Source organism: Channa argus, chromosome 3 (genome assembly GCF_033026475.1).
Source record: "Channa argus isolate prfri chromosome 3, Channa argus male v1.0, whole genome shotgun sequence".
NCBI classification, from domain to species: domain Eukaryota; kingdom Metazoa; phylum Chordata; class Actinopteri; order Anabantiformes; family Channidae; genus Channa; species Channa argus.
The window spans coordinates 30645971-30661564 of record NC_090199.1 but is presented as its reverse complement, the minus strand read 5'-3'; the positions used below and the strand labels follow the sequence as shown (position 1 = coordinate 30661564).

At 41.1% G+C, this 15594-nt stretch overlaps 2 protein-coding genes across 4 annotated transcripts; one reads left to right on the top strand and one right to left on the bottom strand.

Annotated features, from left to right (window-relative positions):
• Nucleotides 1-169: 169 nt before the first annotated feature.
• On the bottom strand, nt 170-2352 carry spcs3 (signal peptidase complex subunit 3). The gene is made up of 5 exons (XM_067498852.1): nt 2102-2352; nt 1570-1643; nt 1350-1426; nt 607-722; nt 170-433 (listed from the first exon to the last, which is right to left on the bottom strand). Exons 1-5 carry the CDS (start codon nt 2242-2244, stop codon nt 301-303), a joined length of 543 nt encoding a protein of 180 aa, XP_067354953.1. The 5' UTR covers nt 2245-2352; the 3' UTR covers nt 170-300.
• A 4612-nt stretch (nt 2353-6964) lies between these two features.
• On the top strand, nt 6965-13749 carry LOC137124147 (ankyrin repeat and SOCS box protein 5-like). Of its 3 annotated transcripts, none has more exons than XM_067498841.1 (7): nt 6965-7198; nt 9804-9883; nt 11079-11186; nt 11298-11451; nt 11701-11835; nt 12789-12980; nt 13090-13749. In XM_067498841.1, the coding sequence occupies exons 1-7, from the start codon at nt 7078-7080 to the stop codon at nt 13215-13217; spliced, it is 918 nt and encodes a 305-aa protein (XP_067354942.1). In that variant the 5' UTR covers nt 6965-7077; the 3' UTR covers nt 13218-13749. The 3 variants fall into 3 exon arrangements, with proteins under 3 accessions (XP_067354942.1, XP_067354944.1, XP_067354943.1); XM_067498842.1 differs by lacking the exon at nt 6965-7198 and adding an exon at nt 8226-8670; XM_067498843.1 differs by lacking the exon at nt 11701-11835.
• Nucleotides 13750-15594: the final 1845 nt, after the last annotated feature.

Genomic DNA, 15594 nt, shown 5'->3' with positions numbered 1-15594 from the left:
CTGAGGTCAAACCCGACCGTGAACTACTCAGTGAAACACAAGCTGAAGCTTTGGATTGAGCCCCAGTGTCCCTGACAAAAACAATGTGTTAAAGGCTCTTTAATGCTTGTTGCCTGCAGCTGTTGGATTTACTGGTCATATTTCAAAAGAGAACTTGTAGACACAGATATCCCAGTCTTAACTTTTATTATAAACCAAAAATTAATTTACAATTCACTGAAGAAACAACTATGAAAGTGTGTGTGTGTGTAATTGTTGTGAATGTCCTTCTCTTGCTTCACTGGGTGTGAGAGTCAAAGTCTAATAGCTCCTGGTGGTCTCATAGGTGTCTGGGAAAGGAAGGCTGACGTGTCCACTTCCTGCCACCAGAGGAAGGATTCCAGCATTGGGAACAACATTCCATGACAGCGTCAGAGTGATGTTTTTATTGGCTCTAGAAATGGGACAGACATGACAGTCAACCAAAAGCAGCTCAGATTTTATTATATTTAGATGCTTTTATCTACAAAGGTAAACTTTAAAGGAGTTTGACTAAAACAGTGCTATGTCAAATCCTAACGAGCAGGTTCTCACTTGGAAAGCTGTGTGTGTGTGTGTGTGTCTAACCTGAGTCCATTCCCATCATCAAAGAAGAAGTATTTGGACTTCATGTCTTTAAGGTTTAGTTTGGTGCTCTCACCTCGAAGCACAATCTTATCCCACAGCACCACCTGGTTCAGGGACTGACACAAACAAACATTCATTTCACATTACGTTTTAATGTCTGACAATGATCAACACAAAAACCACATTAGAATGAGTCATCGGGACAAATGTTAACAGCCATGTTAATTAAATGCTTCCCTTGAATTTTAAATGTAAGTAAAATAACTTCTCCATCAATAACATATTTAATGAGACAGTATATCTGTTACAAAATAAAACTATTTATTAAGGGAGAGTACACGCTATGATCACTTTTGTTCTTATGATGAAAGAACATTGTGCTAGTTGAACATGCATTGTTATTGTGTTGGGGTTAAGTCTGCTGCCCTTGATACAGAAAAATAACAACTGTACTAGTTGTTTCACTCTTGATACTTTAAAATAAGGGAATCCAAACCTTTGCAACTAACTGTGTATGGACATATACACTCAGTAGCCACTTCATTCGGCCTTTTGTACCTTTACAGTGATCAGGTTTAATTTTGATTGAGTTAGTGTGTTGAATAAAATACACCCATAAAGCAGGAAGTGAAGACACCTGCCCATTTTAGTTAGATTGGCTAAGAACAGGGTAAAAGCACAGTGAATACATTAGGTGTCTTCACACCGAGCCACACAAGTCGTGTGTGTCGAAGGGGACTTACATTACTCTGTGTTGAGTACTCAGCAGTCAGATAGAGAAACAGCTGTTTGACATTCCAGTCAAAAATTGGCTGCAAATGTAGATACAGTTAAGGAAGAACAAGAACACAGACATTGACCTTGCAGGAATACAAAGGAAGTTTCATGTGTTCAAGTTGGATCGGGTGAGTGCACACTGTTCTACATCACATGTAACCCTATTAGCATTAATGTGAAGGATATCAGCTGCGAGGTCAAAGGTGATGAAGCCCAGGTCACTGCGCTCTCTGGGTCCTGTGAAGTCATCAACGTTCTTCCTTTTAGAGAGAGAAGGGAGATGAAGACAAACGATGAATACAGATCAAACTCTAAGCCAAAGTGTGAGTGAAACACTGTAAACAAACGAGCTGCGGAGTAGAACTTGTTTCATCTACAAGTTAATATCGTGTTCACAGCAGTGAAGACCATTTTTAACACGTTTACGTTTTAAGACATTCTGCTTTATACCATTAAGTACAGATAACGATTGCATCACTGAAGTTCCTGCATCCTGCAACAAAATCGGTTCTTCACTTCTCATTTAGTCAAATGCACTTCCGTAACTAAGGACGGATGCAACCAGCTACACCTGCAGCTATCTGACGTTATTCAAGTCAAGCCCCCAAAAATATCACATTCTGATGCCTGAGCCAGCACCGACAGAAGGCCCTGCAGTAACGGTGCAGTCATGGAAAGGGTCGCTGCGAACAGCTGCTGCAGATGATCGTTCACTTACAGCATGACTTTAGAGACGTGGATGTTCACAGGAACTCCTCTGTCTTTAAAAGCCGTCGTGATGAAACAGCCGAACGTTAACGCAGCCATAACGCTCAGAGAGAAGGCGAACAAGGAGTTCGCTCTGGACAGAACCGTATTCATCTTTAAATAACGACTACAGCTACAGAAATGAGGAGGAAACCACCAAATCAACGACAGATGTATCACGGGAGCTATGCGCGGTTAGCAAGCGGCTCTGAATGAAAAGGAAGTGTCGAGTGAGGTAAAACAACACGTACTTCCTGTTTGTACGTTTCAAAATAAAACGCGGCTGTGACTTGTGTACGTTGGAAAGTATCAACTACTGCCAACAGCTTTAACAGACCATGAAGCAGTTTTTATTTTAATAAAATTGGTGCCTTTATTAAACCCTCCTAGGAGAAAATGATACTGGATCCTGAATAATCCCTCATTAAAATATGTAGAACCTATGGTGCCAATCTTACACAGTATGAACAAGAAAGCAAAATAAAATGAAAATTAAAATCTTTGTCTGTCATATGATGTATTTCTTTAACTAAGTGTTGAAGTTGGGACTGGCACAAGAAGACACTGGATTTCCTAAAATGGGGGCCGTTAGGTTTGGATGTGTGAAGTCTTAATCTTCCTGGATAAAAGAGCAGCACAAAAAATGGGAGACAGTTGTGTCTGAGGCCTCTGATGAGAGAAGGATTCTCTATGTGAACATGGCTTTACGTACTCCTGTCACATAGCAGCTGTCTTCTCTGTCCAAAATGTGGACATTTATATTTATGTTTTCAATGTGACCTCTACAACTTGCAATTTTTTTTACAAAAAAAGTCCCAAAAAGTAACTTTTTGAACTGTTTCAATAAATACAAATCTGTTTTAATCATTATTAAACAAAACATTTAATGTTTTTCTTTTGACATAATAGTAAACTCATTTTTTTTGCAAAATTATTTTGCCGAGAATCCACCTGCTGGTTTTAATGTGGACACACTGTGTCCCAGCTTGCTGTGCATGAGGCTTTTACCTGCAGACAGACCACCACCACTTTTTGACTTTATTTTGGGGAAAGCTACAAACGCGTTTATCTACTTCCGTTTTGTGTGCGTATCATCGTTAACTTGATACAGTAGCAAACAAGGAAGAAATTTAAATACGAGCGATGAGTAAGCGGAAGTCGGCAAAACTTTATTGGTAACAAATTCAAGCACAACACAGGACATGTTGACATCGGTGGTATGGATTTTATTCTTAAGTGTGAGACACACAGAATTTTACACAAACACCTCTCTGTAGCTGCAACACTGGATGCAGAAAAATATCCGTCAGCATGACATTTGCTAAATGATCAGGGACGTTTGTTGACCTATGGAAACATCTGCTTCAAATATGACTTAGGTGCCTTGAATGTGAAAGAGTAATGAAAGCTGGTTCTGATCCACAACCTTGCAGCCCAAATCTATCACTGCTCTAAATTAATGGGCAAACATTGTTCTGTGAAGGAAAATATAATAAGAAAATGTGGAGTCACCTGAACTTTGCCTAATTGGGTCTATAAGAAAATCCATAATCCAACTGTATAAAACTTGTCCTGTAAGTAAGTACAAAGACAAACTTCAAAATCCTAAATAAAATGTATCCATGCAATGAATTGCTAAGATTTAACATTGACCACAATAACTGTAACTTTTGTGATAATAAAATTGAGACTAAAGATCAGTTTGTATTTTTTATTTGTATTCTATTTCATGTGCTCTGAAGCATTTTGGGAAGGATTTTAAAGACTTTCTGTCTGGCAAAATTCAACTACTTGCTCCTCTTAAAAGATAAGAATGTTGTGTTTGGTATTTTGAAGGATAAGAAAAGTGATGTACGGTACAATGGTACTTAACAATCTGCTGTTGCTGGCAAAGTTGTCCATCCACGCATCCAAATCGAGGAAATGAAAATCCCTTTTCTACTTTAAGAAAGGAAACTGTGGACAGTAACTTCACTGCTTTGACACTGATGAAGAAAAGACAGGCAAAGTGTCCTCTTATAAAGACATGGATTGTTAGTAACCTGTAGAGCCCCATTTCCCTCTTTATGTAAATGAATTGAATGCCCCTGGTATGTTATTCTATATGTTTATTATTATTTGTATTAATTTATATCTGTCTTCATTTTTGGTTTCTTTCTCCATATTAAAGTTGAGTTATCTGCTATTGTTCCATCCACTGTGCCTTATGTATGATAAACCATACAATTACTCTACATGTATGTATATTGTTCTGCAACCAGTTAACAAAACAAAAAAACACATCAATTTATCCGTGAGATAAACCCAGTCACCACTGATCCTGTCCTCTACACCACTACACCACCGAGCTCGTGATGAAAATACCAGACCACCCCCATCTCAAGGTGGATGCTGGACTGTTTGACAAACAAGAGTTGGTGAGGGTGGGAAACATTAAGTCAGCTGAGCTCCTGCTGATAACTCTGCAGGGCTGCTGTACACAATAGTTTTATGTTTAAATTTAAATAAAATACCGTACAGGTAGGTTGTGCAAAACATCAGCAATGGTGGAGAATAGAACGACCTGATTCTGGACTCTGCAGCCTCTAACCATAAACTGGCCTCAGCAGGTTGACTCATCAAACTTCCCAGACTTGCACATCTCTATGAAAGTGATGCCACAGCCACAGTGAAAAAGGCCCAGCTACTTCATTAGGGGGCTGAAAAAGCCGTGAACCCCTTCCATAGACCTACAGAGGATCAGTGTGTGGTTTATCAACACCACACACCAAAGGAAAGTTCTCCAGCAGGTGATCCAGACTCGGCATTGAATTGTCTGCCCTTCCATGGAGACTTGTGCCCACTGATGGACTGAAGCTTAAGCCGTCCTCGAAGAGCCTCATCACTCGTGACGCTCTCTGCTCATGTGGCAGAATCCAAGATGCAACCTGAGAAACCACAGAGAGCATCAACACTACTGCACTGCAGAGTTCATGTTCTTCTAAGTAAATGTTCAGCACTTTTCTACCTATTGGCACTGAAAGCACTTTACGCTGCTTCTCATTCACACTCACACTGCTGTTCATCTGGCCAACGCTCACCGGGAGCAACTAGGTTAGCGTTCAGTGTCTTGCTCAAGGACACTTCAAGAGGAGGGGGATCAAACCAGCAACTCGGGGATTGGTGAACAACCGTTTTACCTCCAGTTCCATAACTGTCACCGAGTAGTAGATACATCACAATTTATTAGCCGATTAGATTTTCTGACATGAATCAGAATCGGAAAAGTAAAGAAATGTGTAGGTGTCACCCTGAGAAAAAAATACTTGCTCACTATCTTGTAAAAAACAGAATTTAAACAGACTGCAACATAACGAAATTGAAAAAAGTGAAGGGAGTGTGAAAACTTAATGAAACTGAATATAACATCATACTCAAACACTGTGTGTATTAAAGCTGTGGGTTGTTGTCATTTTGTCTCAGGACTTGTGTGTGTTGTTATCAGTGATTCTCAAACCTGAGCTGTGTGTACGGTGCAGGTATCACAACGGACAACACACTTTCATTCTCAGCTCATTGGAAACACCTGCTGCAAATCTTCCATTGTTGTCTGGGTTTGGACCAGCAACAAGCTGCTCCTTGCTGGTTGGCAGGTGGGATTTGAAACCGCTGTCTTTTGCATCCTAGCCCCAGCTGTCCCACTGAGCCACCGAGCCCCCAATTAAAAGCTCGTAAAGTAAAACGTACAATACTGTCCTGGACTGAGTTGTGGTCAATTGTAAAAGTAGAAAAACAGAAAGCTTTATTTTTTTTGGCCTTCAGCTCATCATGTCATTTCATGGTCACCACAGTAGACGTTTAGTCCGCATGATAATTTGGCACAGCCCTTCCTGGCGCACCCCTCCCCAATTTCTACCTGGCTTGGGACCAGCACTGCACGGCTGGGGACGGGCTGTTTGCGGTTCAGTGTCTGGCCCGGAGACACTTCAGCATGTGGTTGGGAGGTGTGGGGCAGGAATCTTGGACCCTACGGTGGGTGGGCTGCCTTTCTACCAACTGAGCCACTGCTGCCGCTTAGGCAAAGTAAACATAAAGTCCCTAAAAGTTAAGACAAGCTAACAGAGATGGGTTAAAGGCTGTAGCTAAGGCGGTAACCCAGTCATGCAGGTGGATCACAGGGTCAGTGGTTTGAGTCCCTCCTGGCTACGTGTCAAAGTGTCCTCATGCAGGTCAGTGACGCTCGAGTTGCTCGCGGTGGGTCCACTGAGCACCTTGCACGGCAGCTATTGGTGTGTGTGTGTGTGAATGAGTGAATGAGAAGCAGCATTGTAAAGACCACTAATCATTTAAATACACAGGACTCTGCATAAGTCCGATGAGAAACATCTTCAGCAACCTCAAGTCCAGGGGCCACTAGCATTTCCAGAACAGACCAATTGGTTAATTTCAACAAAAATAAATAAAATAAAAGCTTTAAAAATGTCTTGGCTGTTTATCACAGAGGCACCGTACAGTGCAACGCTTCTCAGTGGGGCCTTTCTACCAGCTGCAGGACCAGCAAACATGAGCCGTCTGCGACTGTGGTGGCAAATATCAGCTGTTTCCACCACTGACCATCTTTAGACCCGAACCCTTAAAAGTATCATCACGACTAATGCAACCAGTTACTTTTGACAGGAAGTAAGAAAGAATGTAGATTCACAAAGTGATTGTGATCAGCAGTGACTAGTGTCTCAGCACCGCGGCGCCAGAACAAGCCTCCAATCTGTGAACTTTCAGCACACAAATAGCCTCGCTCCATGACACGTGTGCGCGCATGTGAAACGATCACGTGCACGGAGCACAAAAGCAAACAAAGTGTTTCCACCAATCAGCTCGCTCCTGTCGATCTCGAGCGCTCAGCCTGTCTCTCGCTTTGCTGTTGAGTCCTGTGCTGTCTTGAGCTGTGAGCGCGTGAACCGTGGGAACATGCCGGAGGGTCCGAGCGGAGCCGCTGAGGGGTCGCGGAAAAGAGCCGCTGAGCCCGCAGAACAGCCCCAACACGTCCGGGGGCGCAAGAGGGCCTGCTGGGGGATTCTGACCAGCCAAGGTTGGTACACTGCTGGCGTCACAGCGAATTCCTATGACTGAAATATATATATTTTAATATCTTTGTGAAACTGTTAAAAACGTCCTGATGCTACGATTATATTTGAACATTGTTATTATGATTAGGATAAGTGTGAATTTACAATGTTAACCACCACGTACAGTACTTTTTACTGTTTTCTCCTCCTGCAGCTCCTCTGTCTTTGCTCAAACATTTTTCATGTCCAGCACAGTTACAATGTGCAGAGCAGAGATATACTTATATTATATTTATATTACTTCTATAGCTGATAATAAACTGAACATGTGTCTTTGAAGAGAAGAAGTCAGTGGTTGCAATGGCCCCAAACCTGGTGGCAGCTGCAGCAGGAAGCTTTGCAGGGGCGTTTGGAACATTCATTAAAATGCATTACATTTAAAATATTCTGAATATTAATAAGTGTTTTACAAAGATTCTGCCTATTTATCTACAAAGATCATAGATAGAATTGCATAAACATGCATTGATAAAAGCAAATTTCTCTAATGATATTCTAATGGTCCATGTTATGATAAATGTTCTGCACTTACACAGCACTTTTGTACCTGTTGGTGCTCAAAGCGCTTTACACTGCTTCTTATTCACCCATTCACACACACACTCACACACACTCATACAGTTGCTGCTATGCAGCTGGCCAACACTCACCGGGAGCAACTACGTTGGGGTTCAGTGTCTTGCTCAAGGACACTTCAAGAGCAGGGGATCAAACCAACAACCCTGTGATTGGTGCACAACCTCCTGCAGCACATGTTGAAACAGCAGCCTGTGTGAGAAACCAGTTCTCACAGATGTCATGCAGGCTGCACAAAAAAGAGAACCAGAGTTACAGAACCACATTAGAACAGTCCTATAAACTGTATAAACTGCATTTCATGATGTTTACTTTTCCATTAAGTTAAAGATTAGTCAGATTAAAGATGACGTTGTGACTTTGTCGTATTCAGACAGGTGGTGGGTGTGTCGATGGTGAAGGTGCAGATTGTTGCTGCTCCCAACGTTTGCAAAATGGCTGCACGCATGTATCACCCAGAGGAGGCTTGAGACGCAAACGAGCTCACAGACCTTGGGAATATGCTGTATAGCTGTCTGCCTCTGTAGCTGGTTAGAGGAGAAGAAGAAGACATTTTACAAGATGGTTTTCTCTTGGCAGCCTCAGTGTTTGAGTCAGTGAGTGACATTGAGTTAAGCAGAGTAGTTTTGATGTTGAGATAAGATGCTTTCCCTGTGAAAAAGCAGCCATTCTGTCCTGCTGCTGGTCATTCAGTGAGCTACTAAGCTAGCAAGCAGTTATTTTTAGTATTTGCAGTGTTGCGTGTGAGCTGATCTTCACTGTGACAAGAAGCATGTGTGGAGTTCATTTCACTTCGTCTTCGTGAAGATGTCGTATATCTACCAGTGGCTGGATGTGCCATGGGGAGACGGAGATATGGGTATGTTGCAGATTAGACTGTGTGTGTCGGTACGGAGGTGCAGTCGCTGCTGCCTCAGCTGTTGAGAGAACTCACTAGCACTAAATATAACCACAGGAAGCAGTACTCGTAGTACTGGTGATGAAACTGTACCACTTATCTGTCACCTTCGTCCATGTGCTTTGACCAGATCTCTGTGTCTTTTGTCGTTGTGCTCAGTCTGATTTTATTGGATGCCCAATATTATGTCTGTAATTGTCTGAAAGACATGTTTATTGAAATGTTTATTATTGTGGCTCTGTTATAAGTTCAGAATTATTTTCTTTCCTACAACTGTTAAAATGTGTTTGTAACTAGGTCTGTGGGTGAAGCGCAAAAGTGTTTGGGCTTGTAAAAGCTTTTATTTTGATGGACGGGTCATGTGACTAGAGTTGGTGAGGGGCATCACGGTGGCATTATGGGTCAAGCCAACGTTGATACAGAGGAAAGACACAAAATAATTATTCTGCACTTGGTTGAAGAGGTGCACACGGTCTGTTCATGTTGATGTGGTTTTGTACGAACACTGGCCTGAGAGATTTTGACTGGAAAACATGTTTCCGTTTCAAAAGTTGTATGTGCTTTAATTTCTTGTTTGACTCTTATTTCTACTGAGCAGACATCTGTATAATACGTGGGCAGTATTTCTTTGGACCAGTGTAGCTACATAATGTCTTTACGTTGCTTGTTGAGAAAATGTTTTCTTTCAGTAATATTTAAATAAGTATTTGATGAAGAGGTGTTAGAGTATGTAGCAGGTTTAATCCAGCTCGTCCTGACATCATGTCGATACAGATCACATCAGAAACCCTCTGACATCCAACTTCAGTGGCAGGCAGCAGAAAGTATTACAACCCCATAAGTGTCAAATTCAAAATGAGCAAACATTCAATCAAATCAACATTTCATATGTTGTCTTTATAGTATTTACAGTTAAAACTAGGTTTCAAATTAGTTGCAAATCACTGCGTTCTATTGTTCCAACCTATTTGGAAACAGAATTGTAAAACTACAACTCAGTTTCTGGAGTTAAGTTAAATATTCTGCTGAACCTTAACAACACTTCCTTTTTTTTGTGTGTCTTCCTATGTGTGTGTGTGTGTGTGCATCTCCAGGGTCCTGGGCGGATCGCTCCCCTCTCCATGAAGCAGCTTCTCAGGGGCGACTTCTTGTTCTGCACACTCTGTTGGGCCAGGTGACCCACACACTCACACTTAGTCACACGTTAAATTCCTGTCCCTTTAGCATTCAGGCTTTTTTATTTTCTACAGCGGAGCGTACAGTCACATTTATTCTACAATAGCCCCCAGAGAACTACAGAGCATAAAGACAGCAGCCAACATTACACAGGCCCAACTTAATCTTTGCAGAGCATCCAGACAACATGTTACTGTATAGTAGATATAAAAGCAGCAAAGTGCATTGTTGGAGCTAAACAGACCATATCTGACCCTGCTGTGGTTTTTCACCTGTTGTTTCATTATCCTGCACAGGATCATTTGACGCATATGTCATTAAATATCTGAAAGTTTTGAGTTTAGATGATTTTTTTTCTTATTTTAAGTTTTTCTAATAGCAAAGTGTAGTAATTTAATCCAATTTGATTTGGGAGCATGGACAGTTTTAGTTAATATATGATAATATGTCTGCTGTTCTGCGTATCTTCCTGTACTTTGGGAAATGTTGTGTAATGTGTATAATGTCTTCACTGCCTAAATGTGGTAACAGAGATAAGGTCAACAATCCCACCAATCTTAAAACCCATTACAAACCTTTATTACAAACACTACGAACGGTAAATAACAAGCTCAGTAGCTTTATGTTATGGAACAATTTGATTTTTTTTATCATAAGCTAAAATGATTTATTTTACTGCATATTTATTTGTTTCGGAAAACAACATGAATGTCAACTCCAGAAACAGTGAAAGTGATGCTGTTTGTAACAGGAGAATGACCTGTATTAGGTTCCTGATTTACAGATGTTACAGTTAGCACACACAGTTCAATGTTGGTGTTAGTGTCTTTATGGAATTTGCTGAAAGTAACATCCATACAGAAATTTACTGGCCTTGTTTTATTTAAAGAAAATTACAAAACTAAGGTGTGTGAGTGCACAGTATGATAATACGGGATTTAATTATTGATGCAATAATGTGTTCATCACTATAATGTTGCAGCTGGTAATGATTGAGCTGATTTTACTGATCTCTTATTATTTTGATTATAATATGATTTGTATTTAATAACTATAATTATTTTACATACTTCTGGTTAGCTTGCAAAGTTAAGCCATCGATCAATAAAGACTATTGGAATTAATGTATAAATAACTCCAACATGTACTTAAGCAAAAGTATTTAGTTCTTTTACATCACGCTGATTTTTCAGGGATATAACGTCGACACTGTGACCATCAATCATGTGACCCCTCTACACGAGGCCTGTTTGTCAGGGCATGTAGCCTGTGTCAAAGCCCTGATCAGTGCAGGAGCTAATGTAAGTACTTTGTATCAGCTCCCCCAAAAACATCTTATTAAACAATATATGTGTGTAGCAGATACTGTGATTGTTTGACTATTCTTGGTGTGTGTGTGTGTGTGTGTCTAGGTGAATGCTGCCACCATTGATGGTGTCACTCCTCTCTACAACTGCTGTGCATCTGGAAGTGTGGGGTGTATGGAACTGCTGTTGCAGAATGGAGCACACACACGCACAGCACACACACATTTCCCTTCAGCTCTACATGAAGCCTGCAAAAGAGGTAAATACACACAACAGGGAGCTTGTGTGCAGGATGCTGAGGCTCAGCAGTTCATTCTGCCCATCATGCAAATACCTCGTTTGAAAGAGTCCTTTCACTTCTGTGGGATGTATCTGATCATCTAAAGGCTGCTACATTTATTCTTCAAGATACAATGTTTAACTACTGTTAATTGGAAGAGTTGGGTGTTTGCTAATGTTCCATTGTGTGTGTGTGTGTGTGTGTGTGTGTGCGCGCGCATGCATGCAGGTCATGGCCAGTGTGTAGAGTCTCTGCTGTCTCATGGAGCAGATCCAGATTATGAAGTTTCCCACTTGGGCTCTCCTCTCTACATGAGCTGTGTAAATCGACAGACAGCCTGCTCACAGATTCTGCTGCACAGAGGTGTGTCTTATTTAGCCGAACTCACTGCCATTTCCACCTGTAGCCAGTCTAGTTTAGCCCCTGTCCTGGGAGCATTAGCATTTTTGCACTTCCAGTACAGTACAAGGTCAAGAGATTTTCCCATTTAATTCTATGATAAAATCCATGTGTAAACACCTCACTCAGGCTTCTTTTAGCTCCATGTCTACGGAAAGGCGCTTGCCAACAAGTGGCTAAATGAGAATGTAGAGGTTTTCAGGCAGATTAAACATGTGACCATGGTGTAGTTTTATTATAGCCTACTATTGGGTTTTAACCTCTGGTGACTGTATTTAGGAATCAAAACCATAAAAGTGGTGGCATCTGTGAAATTTCTCATTCTGAACAAAATGTGTAGTTATCATAACCTTTTCTTAGACATGAAGTTTATTTTCTGCAGTAATCCAAATGTTAGTGGATGACTCTCATTGGCTTATTTGTTGAGACAACCAGGGAGATGCTAACGTCCATATTTGCCTACAAAAATACATCATTCTTTTGTCTGAATGTAGCTTCAGATTGTTGTAAAATGAAGACACTGAACTCGTAATTCGGTTTTCTAGACCGTCAAAATCATCAAAGGTGTAAATGATATTCTTGTAGCTCAGTTGGTTAGGCAGTCTACCACGGACCACAGGTTCAGTGGTTAGATTCCCGGTCCCTCCCGGTTATGTGTTGAAGTGTCCTTGGGCAAGACACCAAACAGCAATCAGGTGTGCACCTTGTATGGCAGCCACTGCCATCGGTGTGTGTGTGTGAGTGTGTACGAATGGGTAAATGAGAAGCAATGTTGTAAAAGCGCGTTAGAGAAAAGCTCTATATAAGAAACCTTGTACCATATCGTAAGCTAATCATCCAAAGAGTTCTTTTTTTTTTGGTGGTTACTTCAAAATGTGTTTGAAAACAACCTTTTCCTCTTCTCTGCTCTTCTCTAGGAGCCAGTGTTAATGTCGGCAGAGGAGGTGACAGTCCTCTGCATGCAGCTGTCAGACAGGATAGCGCTGATCAGGTGGCAGCGTTGCTGGACTATGGAGCTGACGTCAACGTCAGAGACGGTAACAATCTGCGACCTGTGGAGCTGGCGCCACCTGGTGGGAAAACACAACAGCTGCTGCTGGCATTTGAAGGTAATGCATTAACTTGTGCTGCAGTGATTTTCCATGCTGATGAGAAGGACTGAGATTCAAGCAGAGCTATATTGCAACCAGAAGAGTGTGTCGCTCTCTTTCTCTTTAGTTTCTCCGAGAACACTTTGCCAGTTGTGCCGTCTTCAGATCAGGAATCTGCTTGGTCGATCCAGACTGAAGCAACTCACCCTCCTTCCACTCCCTCCCTTGCTCACTCACTACCTGGAGCACCCATAGGATGATGTGCATGCATGCAGCAGATTGGACTCGAATGCCATTTTTCCAAAATGTGGAGGAACATTTCATCTTAACATATCACACTGGTTTATGTGGTTTGGTTGACATCAAAATACAGGAGATTTACTTTACTGCACACTGTACTTTGGTAATTCATACAATGTCTTTACGTTGCTATAATTAGCAGTTATCTCCTCCTGTTTTAATAAGACATAACACTGTTACGATATCAGGTAATTGTCTGGTTGAAAGTCACTCAGGATCCAAATATTGTTACATGTTGGTGTATTGGAAGGAGCAGCAGGACGGGGGACAGAAGTCTGCCGAGGTTTCCGGGATCAAATCCCAGCCTGCCCACCAGCTGTGTCCCTGAGCAGGTCCCTGAGTGAGACACTCAGCATGGGGTCCCTGGGCTGCCCACTGCTCCCCCCAGGGGGACAGGTTGAATGCAGAGAAAGCATATCCTAGTAACATGTATTTGCAATATGTATATGTGCTTATTGACGACAATAAAGATTCTTTCTCTACAGGACATTGGTGAGTGGCAGTTCAGAGATCCCAGTTAAACAAATGAGACCAAAAACAACCTATTTTTCATTTATTGCTGAGAAACATTATCTGGTTTTACATACCTGTGTGTGACACAATTATGTGAACCAGTTCATTTGAACGGGAATTTAGAGTCGAGTCAATCAATTAGATGAAATCAGGTGTGAGTGTAGGAGTAATCTAACTTTGACAATCCAGGTTTGTAGAAGAGTTTCATGGCTTAAATAAAGTAGATTTCTGAAGATCTCAGAAGAAGAGTTATGGAGAAATAGAGAAAATTCGACAAGGCCTCACAAACCATTGTAAATGCAAATAAATAATCTTTATAAATAAATAATCTAACCTGTCCTGCAATGCACAGCAGTGAACTCAGGGCAGAGTAACTCTAAGGGTTTGCTAAACCTTTAAATGTAACCAGTAGACTTTTTAGTTGAGTCCATCTCAGACTGTAATAACACAGTTTATAGTGTGAAAAAATAATTCATATCAACGGTTTCATCAGCTGTGGAGGGGGTGTTTAGATTTTTTAAAAATATTTTGTTAGTAAAAATAGGAAGTGCTGTCTCCTGTGAACCATTCTCACAGCAGATATTTACTTTTAAAATGTTTGTACCTTTAAGCAGATCAGTCCTACCATAGTGTAAATGTTCTGCACTGATATAGCGTTTTTCTACCTATTGGCCCTCAAAGCACTTTACACTGATCTTATTCACCCATTCACACTCACACACACACACTCACACACCACCGTGCAGTTACTGAAAGTACACTTACCGAAAGCAACTAAGTTGGGGTTCAGTGTCTTGCTCATGGACACTTCGACGAGTGGCCGGAGGAGCCGGGGATCGAACCAACAACTGGGGGGTTGGAGACCACACCAGTAGCCCGCGGGCCTGTTCCACAAATAACTCAACCAAAGCGCCACTTACCAATGAGCTGGACCTAATTTTTTTGGTCGCTTTTCTTTTTTAAATCACATTTGATAGTTATTGTGAGAAATCATTACCATGATCCGCGTTTTCACATAGATGAATATCATTAATTTAATGAATTATTAATAATAACATATAATTAAAGGAAAGTTGATATTTCAAAAGTGTGTATTTAACTGGTCGCCCTTCGCACTAATCAGTACCCAAGAAGTAGCTCTCAGTTTCAAAAAGCTTGGTGACCCCTGGTCTACAATTAATGTTTTTTATTAAATTATGAATTAATCTAACCTTGACTGGGCAATTGCTTGTTTGTGAAAATAATGAGAGCTGCCCAAAGTGACACCTTCACAATGCTTCAGTGTGTCCAAACATTGAAATGACTACATTTAAATAATCATAAGAAGCTCCCTCTGCCTTGCCCATATTAAGCTGTCTGTCAGCTTCTAACTTAAAATGCTTCCAGATGTTGTCATCTGGAGGAGTATCTCAGCTCGAACCTGACACTCACTGGCCACTTCAAACAGGTGCTGCTAATGTTTTGGCCCCTTCATTCTTGGGCGGCCAAAACACTAGAACCACCCTTTAACGTAATGGACTCCAGTACGACTGTGGCCACTATGATCTCAATAATAAATACGTGGTAGAATTATCACCTTTCTAGTTTTGACATGTTAGAACCTTGTAAAAGTAGAATTTATGGCCAAGCTGCTGTATGTAATTGCATTAGATTTTACGGGTGTAGCTAACGATGTGGCCATTAAGTGTATAAACCTTCCTTGTGTTCAAATATCTCTTTTTTAAGGCAGAGGGAAGTTGTCGAAAGTGAAAGGAAAAGCAGCAGATCATCACATTTCAAAAACAGAAGTCATTCAATGTTTATTTCAATATTTACCAAC